We start from the raw sequence: 13,698 nt of genomic DNA, 5'->3' as shown, positions 1-13,698 counted from the left end.
CAGCTTGAGCACTGTGAGCTTTATTTACAGTGTGCTTTACAAGTGCTAGCTCACTACAGCATAAGGCTTTACCTCAAGCCTCTACCTGCTAGTACGGCACTAGGGTGGTGTGGGACAAGGGGAGGGAGAGTTCTCACATTTCTGAGGCCTGGGGCTGCTTTGCCCTTCCTGCCTGTTTCAGGTATCCTCTGCTGACAGTCTCCTTGTCAATTGGATAATCCCAAGGTACCTCATCAGTTACCTCAGCACTTTGGCACAAGTGGGGACTCTTACCAAGTACACAGAGCACTAGGTCAGCTTTAGGCTACTCCTGCTCTGTCACTGGGGTGTCTTGGCAGGGTCTGGCCACAGCATCCAGAGGACTATGCCGTAGGGAGCCCCAGCTACACTTTTTCCAAGAGTGAAGCAAGGGATGGTGGTGAGCACATTTTCCCCAAAATGTCAGTTCTTGGCCTCCACAGGTATAATAAATCAAATCCACAGCAGATGTACATTTTTGTCGTTCCATTGACTTCACGTTGACTTACAGCTGTTGAAAATCTTGTCTAGTGTTTCCGGTCACCATGAGTGGGGCTGTGTCCCTCCTCCCATTCCACCATTGTCTGTCCTAACTAGCTCTTAGAACTATGCATGAACGGTGTGCAGCATATGAAAGCATACTTAGTCCACCAAGGAAGAGCTGGAGGGTGGAATGTGGCATCTCCACACTGCTCTGATACTGGATGCTTGAGGACTGGAAACCGAGAGTCCCCAGTTGGAATGGCAGGGGAAATAGGCAGAATGTAATAGCACAGATTGGTATTTGGCCAGGATACTGGTATTAACACTGTTCTTCTTGTGAAAAGTGCCAAAGAATCTCTAATAACCACAGGTAGTCAGTCTTGGATTTATGTCGACTGAGATACCATCCTGGGTATTAGAGTTGAATAAGCTGCTTGAACTTGAGTGATTTTTCACCAGTCTATTCAATGACAGGAGTTTTTGAAATTGGGGAAGGGGACGGGGATGTTTGACCTACCTAATTTAAGAACTGGTTCAATCCTGACTCAGGAAAATAGGCATTACCTACCAAAACATTGAGATGGGGTGGGATTTTCAAAAGTGTAAATTAGGCATCCAAACCCCTAAAATCCCAGCCACAATGGCCTGCAGCGCACTGGCTTTTCCTTGAAGGTCTCTGATGCCAATGCTCATCTAATGTAATTGTTTACTGATAAGGACTGAGAAGGTAACAACCTGAGGTGAGACAGGGCTAGACTTGGCTAAACTCTGCAGGTAAAAATCTTTAGTGGTGGTCCTATGCCATGGTTCCTTTTTTAGTTAAAATGCCTTTCCAATTACAATTAATTGTATGCAAAGTACCTGGGGGTTTTGGCCATTCCTACTAAGAAATAAACTAAAGTTTGTATGAAATGATAAAATTAAGAGCATTAATAATAGAAGAATCATATTAGACTGTTCCCGGATAAAGAGCCCTCACGCCAAAGTTTTCTGTGGATTTACACACGTATCCAGGACAGCACAACTTTGACCAGACTCCACCTTTTATTTCCACAGCTCAGAGTCCCACTGTTCCCCCAAAGCTCCCAACTTCTCAGCTGCTAAGTAGGAGTTTCTCTTGGCTCCCCAGAGAGGACACATGAACCACGCAGAAGCCCTCAGTTCTGCATTAACTCTAATTAGTTGGCCTCTGATTGCAGCTGTGAATAAAACCAACAGTCGATATAATTTCTGTTGAATACAGCAGTTCTGAAATAAGCACAAAGCAGTTTAATGGGATTTGGAATCAAAACATAAGAAACATATCAAAAGAATTTATTTTATGAATACACTACATTGTTGTGCACAGCACATACATATAAAAATAGAAGCAATTACATTTTATAAATAATTGGACAGTTTTGTGTTTCCCACAAATTTACAATCTTATTTGTAAGTCCAAACTGAGTCAGAAGATGAGGTATATTTTGGTGGCAAGAAAATAATGCTAGAACTTTGGCACCATTTTATTGTGCAAAATAGAATATTGGAATTGAAATAGTTGAGGTATACAAAGATGGCTGCTTTCCTGGGGTGTATATGGGGCATCTTATTTACATAAGTAAGGTTCTGATCCAGCTCTGAGGGAGCGAGAGAGGAGACCCTAACATCTATGGGAGTTGGATCAGGTCCAAAGTTGTTATGGGGTTTTCCCCTCGGAAAAACAATTTTATGGGATTCTTTTATGGATTTGTTATGTGTATACAAAACAAGAGCTACATATGCCAGTAATCAGCATGCATGGAGTATTTCTGAACAAGTAATATGGTTCAGAATAACTTGCAACAGGCACTGTGTGGATATGCCCTGATAATGATAAAGGGGGTCCATATTTTGCCCCATATTGCAAAAACATTTATTCCCCTAAGTTTTTTACTTGGGAGTAGCTTATTGTGCTATTCACTTCAGTAAAGACTTGCTCGTGTGACTGAGGATTTATCAGATTGTATCCAAATTCTCTCAGTAACTTCTATGTAAAATGTGTATAAATTGTAGGTAGCTTTTCTAATTTCCTGTTCTGCAAACTCCCCTGGAGATCTGCAAAGTAAGCTGTCCTCTCTGACTCTTTCCTACTAATGGTGAAGTAGGAGGGGTCCATTGGACTTCAGCTGCTAATTCTGCAAACAATGCATGAGGCAGAACAAAATCAGGGCTGCTCTCCTGCAGCTGTTTTGGCTCTGCAGCGCTAATAACAGTGAAACTTGGCTTTGGCTGTAATGTAAGATCCCATGACTTGAAGTCACATGTGGAGCAGATGTTGAATAAGCAAGTGCCATTTGACAGTCACTTTTATGAATGTAACCATACGTTAGAGAGGGATCACAATCAAATCCTCTCTCCAAATGCCTGCTTATCCAGTGGATAGGCAACTCCACTGCGGCATCCTCTGCAGGAGATAACCCTTCTGAGAGTGACATAACCCACCACACATACACTGGTCAGTGCTCCCTCCATTGCAGTATCTTTGCTACAAGTTCTGTTTTCACTGGCACTGACTCCGCAAAAGATATGAGGAAATAGTGTTCAGACTAATTCAGTAGCATTGATGGCCCAGATAAACAAATACCCAGCCACACTGCACCTGCAGGGGGCCTGTCACAAAGACCAGGTCAGCCCATCGGTAACTAGTCCATGACCTAGTATGTACTGTAATGTTACTGATGGCCAAGTTAATGGGGTTGATTCTGATCTTGAATGCCAGTTGTATTCTTGTGTAATGCCACGGACTTCAGTGATGTTACTCCTGATTTAAACCAGTGTAACTATTAACCTAATTTGCTCCCAGTGTATCAAGATCTGAGCTAAAGGGTAATCCAATATAGCTGATGTATCAACATTCAAAACATTACTTCTTTTTCCGTTAACACTGCTATTCCTCTTTAACTGTCCTTTCAAGACAACTAGGAATAAAATAGACCAGCTCCTCCGCTGGTGTCTCAGCATAAATCCACTGGCTTCAATGGAGCTCTGTCTATTTACGCCAGCTGGGGGTCTAACCGCTGTTTTCTAAGCAGTGCTCTGACCCACTTGCAAACATCCCGCTTTTCCTCTGAACAATGCAAAGCTTTCCAAAGCAAATAGCTTCCGACCCGGCAGCCGTCTTCAGCATGCCAACCTGCTTCTCTTTCCATGCTACTGCACTCCACAACTCAATCATTCTTTTCCTTTACCTTATTACAAATGTCCAAGTCGGGTTTCCTTCCTTTTGTGTCTTTGTTTACACAATGATTAAAAGATGTTTGAGCAAGTCAGTATACATTTTGAGCAAAATCAATTCAAGTATAAAACACATGTAAGAAAATGGAAAATGGTTTCTTGTCAATAAAATTGTTTTCACAATAACTTGAAATGTGTGCATATACGTATGCATACACAGACACACTTTGGACCAAATCCTCTGATGGTGTACATTGGTGTAACTGGTAATGGAGCGGTGCTGATTTACACCAGTCCAGGACCTGGCCTTTACAGGGTACTTCATAGGTCAAAAGGCCCACATTCATTACAAATATACACCCATTGCAAATAGAATGGCATGTCAAGGCTGGAGATATTCAGCATTTTGGTTGCAGATGGGAGATTATCCTGCATTCGGAGATATGCTTCTGCAGCAACATGGTGTGTCTGTGGAAAATGCTCCTGATCTGATGCTGTCTTGACTCTAGTTTCAAATTTAGGAACACCCCATCAATGCAGGCATCTCAAGGCTTCTAGTAACTGACATTTATAGCACCTATTGACTTAAGGCCTCTTAAAATACTCTTTAAAGGCACAGAGAATGTGGCTCGTCTGGTATTCTGGAAAAAAGGTTATGCAAACAGTTGGGCAGGGCTGTATGTCCTTCGTGTGTATTTTTAGGAGAGGTTTGGGGGACAACACATGAAATTTGCAAATAGTCCTTGCAAGTAAATAAGTGTTTATCTTTACCAATTGGAATTATGACATCACTTCCTCCACTGTAGCGCCTAAAGAGAACGTTGTGGATAGCATGAAAGCTGCTGTTTGAGATAAGGGAAAGAATATGACAATAAGAACGATCAAAAGAGTATTAATTTGGGTCTAAGAATGACTCCACAGAATGACAGGCAGTCAGTGTTTTAAATAAAGATCTTCTTTGAAATACTCCTTTGTGGGAGGCTCCCGTGAACACCATACATTTTAAAATCTAAATACTACAGCACTCTGAGATCACTATAGTGAAAGTGAAATAAAATAGAGGACCTTCAAATATTTACCTCCCTGCATGTATCTCTGTGTGGGCACCTGGGTACGACGGTGCCAGACACATTAAAAATATAGCTACCAAGATGCAGTGTGTTGTGTGTATGTGGGTGTGTGTAATATATAATTTTTTATGTGGAAGAATTAGATACAAACACCAATGGGTATGTATGAGATGGCCCGAATAGTCATAACATAAAAGATCCTAAACGCTGAAGCGTTCAAAATCTTGATCTCAAGATTTATATTTTGCAGCTCAGGCCTATCTCTAATACAGAGGGGCCAAACCCTGAGATTCATGATTAGTTTTTACTCAGGGCATGTCTACACCCTGAGTGCTACAGTGACACCCTGGGTGCTACAGTGCTATGTTGCTGTAGTGCCATAGTATAGACACTTCCCTTGTTGTAGAAGGTTGCTGACACAGAATGGAGTTCACCTGTCTGAGTGAAAATAGGTAAGGAGATGGAAGAATTCTTCAGTCAACCTAGCCACAGCTTCACCAGGGGTTAGGCTGGGTTAGCTGTGGCGCTCAGGAGGAGTGAATTTTTTCACATCTACTGAGCAATATAACTAGGTCAAACTAAATGTTAAGTGTAGAGCAGGGCTCAAGCAAACTGACTTAATTCCTGATCCTGCAGAGATGTCCAGGTGGTCAAATTGTTAGGCCGCTGTGAAGTCTGTGGGATTCTGTCAGCAAAAAAGTTTGCTCACCTGGAACCATTTCTGAGAGTGAGGTCCTAGTGCAGGAGTGTTGGGGCAGTTTTTATAGTGGGGGTCCTGAAAACTGGTGAACCAAACTGTAAATCCTGTATAATGGAAACCCCTTCCAGCCAGGGGCTGCTACAGCACCTCCCACATCTCCAGTTCTGGCACCTATGCCCTAGTGAGTAAAACTGAGTGAGGACTTTGGGATTCAGCATTATTTATACATTGGGGGCAGCCTGGTGTAAACTGATGTAGCTCCATTGAAGTCCATCCAGCTGAGGATTTGGCCCATTATATGTATCAATAAGAACTCTCAATCAAAAGGCTACTATATTAGGTAATTAAAATCAAACAACAACAACAACAAAAATATCTCTGTTCAGCAAGTTCCAGATGTGTGTTGCCCTCCAGTCAGGGTCATAATTTTGTCCTCTATAGAACCATTACAAGAACTCTCACCCATGCAGATTGGTGTCCACTGAGTACAAGAGAAGCAGCGTATGTTGTGTAATGGATCTAGCATAAACTTCTCTATCCAAATATACATATATATCCACAAACAGTATAAATACTTTACCTGGGAGATTATTCACATGTGCAAAATGAAATAGGTTTTTTTCCCCTGTGGTTTAATATTTGTAATTGTTTTCATATTCTGGGCAAAAAATGAGTCACTGTCATTGCAGGAGAGACTTTGTTTCCCTTTTTCATTCTCCCATGTTTGCTGAGTGCTATGTAAGCCCCTTGGTAAGCATTAGATTCATATGCATTATAGTTATTGGGCAGCAGCGTTTCTCTGAATTTGCATTCATCTTGAAAAATTGCCTGGGGGGGGGGGGAGGAAAAACAAAAAGAAGAAAGCAGTTGCCATAAATACTTTTTAAAAGATCCAAGTGACTTTTCTTATTATTATTTGTATAGCAGAAGAACCTGTTATGGTATGTAACAGGTGGTGCCATAGCGTCTGTGTCCAACAGTCAAACTCCTTCTGCACTATTCAATGTCAGATACAGGCTGATGCCACCTGTTCAGATAATGCACTCTATACTTCTTGTCACCCATTAACAAGTTAATTCATGATAAATCAGGGATTTCTTCATTTACAAAGAATTATTTACATCCATGTCATACTGATTTGTCGTACACATGACGTGGATTTATTTCCTCCCTCCCGCAAAAATTATTTGTTGTTCAGAGAGAAATAATGTTACCTGACAGAAATCCCGCAATCCTTCTTCACATGAACAGTCCTGCAGAGTGAGAACTACTTGCTTTAATACGTGTTTTGTGGGATCAGATCCCAAATTGGTTCTAAATATTTTTTTTTTTAAATCTGATTAAATGTTATGGGCTCAAACACAGTATCAAAGAGTTCTCAGACATGAGCATGGCTGTATGTTTTACAGGCTGGGTTACTTAAGTTTGAGGAATTGGCTTGCATATATTTGCATGGGGAACATTTTATTACTTCACATACTGTAATAAGTATATATGTAAACTGGCATAGAAATGTTCAGTTGGCAAAAGGGGAGGCTACATTATTGTGTGAAAGGACAAACCAAAATGATTCCATGAGATCAAATGTCCCGCGTATGTAATGCCACTAATACTGATGATGTAATCATGTTTTCAGTTTCTGATCAGAAGAGCATGACATTCTGTTAAGAGAATGGTGCATTTTGCAATGGAAAATACACAACTGTTGTTATTTTCTAAAATGCCTTTAAAAGATTTTAATAGGGGTCAACTGAAACGGTTTTAAAACGGGGGCAAGTGGGCATAGAGGCAAGACTTTGGGGTGATCCTGATCCAGGAGTTCCTAAACAGGGCTCAGTCCAGCACATTTGCTATTTGTAGGCTTAAAGATATGCATTTGTGTATGTACACTGCTGTAAGTAAAACATCTGGCCATGGTTTGGTGTTTTATTGAAGAACCAAAATGCTTTCTTGAAGTGACAATTTTTTCCAACGAAACAACTCAGCTTCAGAAAAGATTTTCAGCAAACTCTATTTTGTATTTGGAGATAGACCATTCATTACAGCTGGATGGGAAAAGATTTTCCATCCCTGAAAATTTTCCAGATATCAGAAGTTTCTGGATTGGACAAGGAGTTGAAATTTGAAAAACATTCACAAACTGGAAATTTTAAAAAAAGGTTGTTTGGGTCAGCTGTAATATTTTGTTTTCAAAGCAAAGTGGTTTCAGGCTGGAAAACTGGAATCACAAGTGCCAAAACAAAACATTTTTGACAACTTTGAAACTTTTTTCCCTTTTAAAAAGAAACCCCCTCAGTTGAAAAATTTCTAAAACTGACCCTTTCCAACAAAACATCTAGGTTTGCTGAATCAGCATTTCCTGATTTAAAAATTCTTTAACTGAAGAATTTCCTACCAGCTCTACTATCGAAGCTTCTTGCAGGACCAGCCACTTTAAAGTTGGCTTCTTTGGAGGAGCTGCTTCTGCTTAGTATTGAATTTGAAAGAACTATTTTTAGGGATGTGAAAGTTAAATTGCTTTGAGCAGTCACTAACACCTTGCACAGCTGTTCAGCCAATTGTTTTGCGTAGTGATGTTGAACAATGTTATTGTGGAAGATTTTTCTTCTTCTTTGAGCCTTAAGCAGGCTTCTGGGAGATTTCCCAATGTCCATACAGCCCTCAGTATTTGTGGATTCTGGGGACCAAGCCTCCTGCTTATTCTGTGAGGCCACCCAGATTTTCCCCACGTTAAAGAATTTGATAGTGATTCCAGTAAAGTAATCTCAAGATTTTTTTTTCTCATCTTTCAGTGGTTCTCCACCCTCCACTGGGATTTGTAGCCAGGAAAAAGTGTGTCCCCTCTCCAACTTCTACCAGAGGTTTATGGACAAGGTTTATCTGTGCTAGAAAGGGTTTGCTAGATACGTAGCCTGAAAAGCCATTTATTGATCATTGCTCCTTTTTGACAAATTCATATTTCTGAGGTACTCCTTGTACAAATAATGCTGGAATGCTTTTCAGTAACAATAAACTGAGATGATACCAGTTGCTGCACTGTCTGCTACGGATGTCACTATGCCCAGAAGACTTGCTGTAATAACTGAAAGACTATTTTCTCCACTTGTAATCTCAGTTTTTAAACAGAAGGAAACAAAAATACCCAATAACAGTTTCATTGCCAGTGTTTAAGACTTGAAAAATAACCTTGCACTTGTACTCACCGTTCCATATAACCTCCCTTTGTTGTTCATTGCTATAAAGAGGGCACTTTTTACCCCAAACAGGCTAACAACACCTCGCTCCACAGTTGATATTTCTAAAAGACCTAAATAAACAGAAAAAAGTTTACTCTTAATACTCAAAGGAAATTAAAATTATAATTATTAAAATCCTTATGACAATGTCCTACAGAACTTTAAATCTCCTATTATCCCTACTATGGAATTCCAAAAATATATTGGGCATCGTATTCGTTATTAAATTATGTAGGTTCTTAGAATAACTTTCATAAAAACCTGTTCATTTTCTGTAGAATCCTATTGGTTTCATCCCTTTTATACTAGAAAGTCCTATTGAATTTGGGAATCATTCCGAATTGGTAAATCATAGCCATTAAATGTTCAGTGCTGTCATTCCTGCCAATAGAAGTGTGGTTTGCATCGTGAAGCTCACTATCACCTGTTAGTTGCAGATGCTTTTATAAATTGCACTTTACACGAAATTCAAATAAATGAAATACCTTTCTTTTCTTAATATTGCAGATTAAAATCAATGTCAATGCTAATAAATGTGGTTTAGTTGTGCCTTTTCAAATCCTTCATGTCCTTAAATTGCTAGCAAACTGCTATGCAGAAGTCATGCATTTGCTAAGTGAATTGAAAACCTCAATAGTCAAATATCAAACAACAACACACGAGTGAAAAAGGCATCAGGAAAAAATTGCAAACTGGTTAGTCTTTTCTACTCTGTAAAGTAAAGCAGAGTAAAAATAAGTTGGTATCTAATTTTGTCCAAGCATTCATGACATGTTTCAGCCTGGAGGTTTCTAGTGCTGATTGATCCTGGAGACTTTTAAAAGGCAACAGATGTAGTTTAGACTAATAAAAATATCAAGCAGTAACATTCGTATCCTACGCAGGGTAATTACTAGAGATTGCTGCAATTAAGTGACATCTATTCTATTTCATATGCAACTCACTGTATTGGTTTTCATTATGAACACCGCTTATCCTTCCATCTGGGAGGATTTGAAGGTGAAACCCGATGCCCACATTGCAGTAAAGCCTCCGCTGCCTCTTGATTCCTAGCAAATAGTCACTCTCCCAGTTCACATCTGATTTCTCTCCTGACATCCCAGCAAGGGACCTGGACAACAGAGACTCCCATCCTCTCTCCAGCAATGTGCCATTAGTTCTGCTTACAGCTGGATACGATGAAACAATCCCAGCCAGAAAACCCAAGAGAACAAAGGCAGGCAACGTCCAGTGAACGCTGGCTTCGCAGGACATAGTGATGAGAAGTCTTTGTGCAATGGCCATCCGGTTCACCTCCTGGGCACGTGGTCAGAATTAATGGCCCTAAAAATACCACCCTTCTTGTTTTTCTCCCTTCCGCATGGTGGCAGAGGCTTATTTTTGGAAGGCAGATGAAGATTGCTGACATGAAACTAAAGCCTGAGAGCATTTGGGTTGGGAACAGACACAGGCCAGCAGAACTCTCTCCGGTGGGGACCATGTTTTGTAGCTCTTGCTGTATAGTGGGCAGCCTCAGTAGACTGGATTGACCTATCTTTATAGTTCAGAGGCTGTCCCCCTGCAGCATCACTATGTCATCAACAGCTAAACTCGTCATGGCTGTAACACTAACCTGCTCTCTTCTCCCAGACTGGCGGAAGTTTGGCCAATGCTGTCACCCATTATATGCAACACGAATGAAGTTTCTTTGGATGGTCGACGGGGGTTGCTGAATGCAAAGGAGCCAAATTGGTTGGCTAGTCAGATATCCTGCAGACTGCCTTATTTAGAGAAGAAGGTGCAAAAACAGTTGTGGTCCAGGGACTAATGGAAACCTTGCCAGCCACTTCCTTGGCAGGATGTTCACTCTCCTGTAGGATAGTTCAGGCGGATCAAGGCAATTTTTGAGGAGAATAAGGTTTCTAAAGGGCTGTGTTTGTGGTTTTTTAAAGCCCTGAACAAACTCATCGTATCTCACTCTAAACCATCTGGGTGCAAATAGTAGCCTGAGATCTGTAAGACAACTTCCATGGAAGGGGGGGTGAGTTTACTACGATGCCCGGGCACATCACTGAACATCTCCAAGCCTCTGTTTTCTTGTCTCTGAAATGTCGATGATGCTAATTTCTTACTAATCTGTGTGTGCCCATGGGAATTTTGAAGGATGATGTGGATTTTGCTCATGGTGGTGGTTCTCCATATTCTATACCGAGGCTGTGGACCAAATGCTCAGGTGTTGCAGAGCAGCACTCAATGCACTTGTTGTGTGTGGGCGGGGGGAAGACATGGAAGGGTTTCCACCACCTTCCTGCCCCTGGCCCAGTTCTGGACGTTGTCTGTGGCTGAACAGATTGTACTGGCAGGTAATTCCCAAAGGGTCACTGAGCCCCAAGGGCTAGTTGCCACACTACAACAATGGCCCTAGATGGCAGTGTGTCCGTACAGTATGTTCCAAAGATGCTTTATTTTCTAATAACAACGCAGATCCATTTTCCTGGTTGTCTAAGGAGTTCAAACAGCTGAGTGCAGTACTCTGATGCAGAGTAAATTTTTTCAGACACTTTTCACTGACTTAAGCTCCTAAATCCCATCTTCAAAAGCAATTTAGGAGCCTAAGGGTCATTGACTGTCCCTTGCGATTGTGGGGCTTGGACAGAGCCAGCTCCCAGTCACTCCTATTGGCAGGAAGCAGCACAGAAGCAGAGGCTATGAATCTGAAATTGCTTGCTCAGCCCATGTGGGAAACCCAGACTGACAGTAAAGATGGGGACAGAGAGGAAGAGAAGTCAGTCCCAGGACAGCCTGCATGCAGGTGGAGCTGCCCAGACAAGGCAGCATTTAGGTAAGAGTGTGCTGGCTTCCAGCAGCAGTTGGGATGACAGCCTGTCCCTGCTCATGGGGAGTGGAGGAGAAGGAAGACAAAGTGCACAGAGAACCCAGTGCCCGCTGATTGCAAAGGAGGCCAGTGAGGCGGGCAGAATACGTGGACTCTCCCACTCCAAGAGGGGACTGCACACACTTCAGTGAAAAAAACCCAACTTGGTTTGTGTTTCCTCGTGCTGACTTGAGGGGAGCGTAAGTGTCACGCACACCAGCTTCCACATCAGCAGTGTTAGGAAGCCCTTTGCTCCTTATAGGCTGCCCCAAAAGCTTGGTTCCTCCATAGGGAACACCGCTTACCTCTGTCTTCCCATACAACTATTCATCTCCAGGTTATGGGCCAAAATCCTGCTCTTGGTTGCACTGTTGTTGGCTTCAGCGGGGATCCTGTGGATTGACGCTGAGGCAAGGGAGAGCAGAATTTAGCTCTGACATTGCTGGGCAAGACTCACCCCCAGATTGATACCAATGTAAATGCTGCCAGAGGAACCTGGTGGTGTGAAGTCCTCCAGGAGAGGAAGTTGCTATGGTGCAAGGCATCTGCAGCATGGGAGGCAAAGGCAGCCGGTGCAGCTGGGGATGGGGGCATGGCGAAGGCAGCTGGTGCATGCACTGACTCAGTGCTTCCTTTCAATGGTAACAGAGTTTGAATGAGACCCAGAGGAGGACAATAGTGGAAATACTGAGGACAATTCTGTCTGCCAGTGCAAAGCTGTCAAAGGGCAGTGCACTTTCACTGGCCTGTTGCATCTTTAGTGCTAATGCACCCCCTTTCTCTCTCCCTCTCTCATACTTAGTACATTGAGCACGTCAGAGCTCTTTACAAAGAGCAGCTATCTTATCTTTTTTTTGCCATGCAGAGACACTTGGGGTTGAAGTTTTTTGTCCAGATTAGTGCAGTAGGTCAGTGGTCCAACCTATATCTCCCAACTCCTAGGCGACTGCTTTGCTACTAAGGCACACTGCCTCTCTACTCCTGTTTTTGTCTGCTAGGTTTGCCCATTGTGAAAAGACTTGCACAGTATGGAACAAAACACTGCATAGTCAAAAACAAAACTGAAACAGAAGCCAGCACCAGTAACTGCACCCACGCATCTGGCCAATGCTACCAAGCAGACAGGAGCTACTGAGCGACCTAGAAGAAGCTTAATTTGGGATTGTGTTTTGATGTGTCTCCACTTTGCAATCACAGCAGGAACAAGGGTGCTCTTGGGAGAATCATTAATAGAAAATGCATGAATCTAATGTCCTTGCTGAAAAATCGGGATGCTCAGTTCCATCAACCAGTCTCTAAAATTGGAAGCCACATTTTTTAGATAGTCACCTAACTCATCAGTGCTTAAGGAATGTCAGTGTTTGGGGCCAAGAGCATCTCACAGGATGCGTATCCAACATCTGAGTGCTAGCTGCTCCTCTTTTTTGCAGTATGACTGTGAGGGCATCTTGCAAAACTTTTGATCAGTTATGTGGGTAGTTATTTTTGCTAGGCCAGTGCATTTTTGAGTAGTGGGAGTTTAAAAATTTTCCCTTTCCATTACCATCAGTTTTCATAATAAGGATCAAGCAAATGGATTTTTGAACATAGGATGGCAAAATTTCATTGCAGTTTTATAAGGCTCTGATTAGGTACCCTTGGCCATTACCAAGATATCTGTAATTCATTTATTTTCCTCTCTCCTTTTAAAAGAACATGACAGGGACCCAGGACAGGTATGGTATGTCTACACTGCATTCCTCTTTCAAGAGAGGAATGCAAATGCAGCTGAACAAAATTGCAAATGAAGCGTGGATTTGAATTTCCCACACTTCATTTGCATAATCACGTCCGGGTGCTATTTCGAAATACACTATTTTGAAAAAAGAAACGCTGTCTACATGCGATTATTTCGAAAGAAAACCCTTCTTTCAACATTACCCTTAAACCTCATTTTATAAGGAGTAAGGGTAATGTTGAAAGAAGGGTTTTCTTTCGAAATAACTGTGTCTACACAGCGTTTCTTTTTTCGAAATAGTGTATTTCGAAATAGCGCCTGGGCGCAATTATGCAAATGAAGCATGGAAAATTCAAATCAGAACTTCATTTGCAATTTCGTTCAGCTGCATTTGCATTCCTCTCTCGAACGAGGAATGCAGTGTA

General features: G+C 41.9%; 1 protein-coding gene and 1 long non-coding RNA gene across 2 annotated transcripts in view; one reads left to right on the top strand and one right to left on the bottom strand.

The window, feature by feature from the left end:
- Window positions 1-13,698, top strand: part of LOC142818777 (uncharacterized) — a 68,709-nt gene that overhangs the window by 34,403 nt on the left and 20,608 nt on the right. The window lies entirely within an intron of this gene.
- FGF6 (fibroblast growth factor 6) lies at window positions 1,343-10,177 on the bottom strand. The gene is made up of 3 exons (XM_006123039.5): window positions 9,647-10,177; window positions 8,670-8,773; window positions 1,343-6,294 (listed from the first exon to the last, which is right to left on the bottom strand). The coding sequence occupies exons 1-3, from the start codon at window positions 9,984-9,986 to the stop codon at window positions 6,118-6,120; spliced, it is 621 nt and encodes a 206-aa protein (XP_006123101.1). The 5' UTR covers window positions 9,987-10,177; the 3' UTR covers window positions 1,343-6,117.

The sequence above is a fragment of the Pelodiscus sinensis genome, chromosome 1 (genome assembly GCF_052426305.1).
Source record: "Pelodiscus sinensis isolate ZL-2025 chromosome 1, ASM5242630v1, whole genome shotgun sequence".
Taxonomy (NCBI): Eukaryota; Metazoa; Chordata; order Testudines; family Trionychidae; genus Pelodiscus; species Pelodiscus sinensis.
The sequence above is the reverse complement of the archived record's forward strand: the minus strand, read 5'-3'. Positions and strand labels throughout refer to the sequence as shown.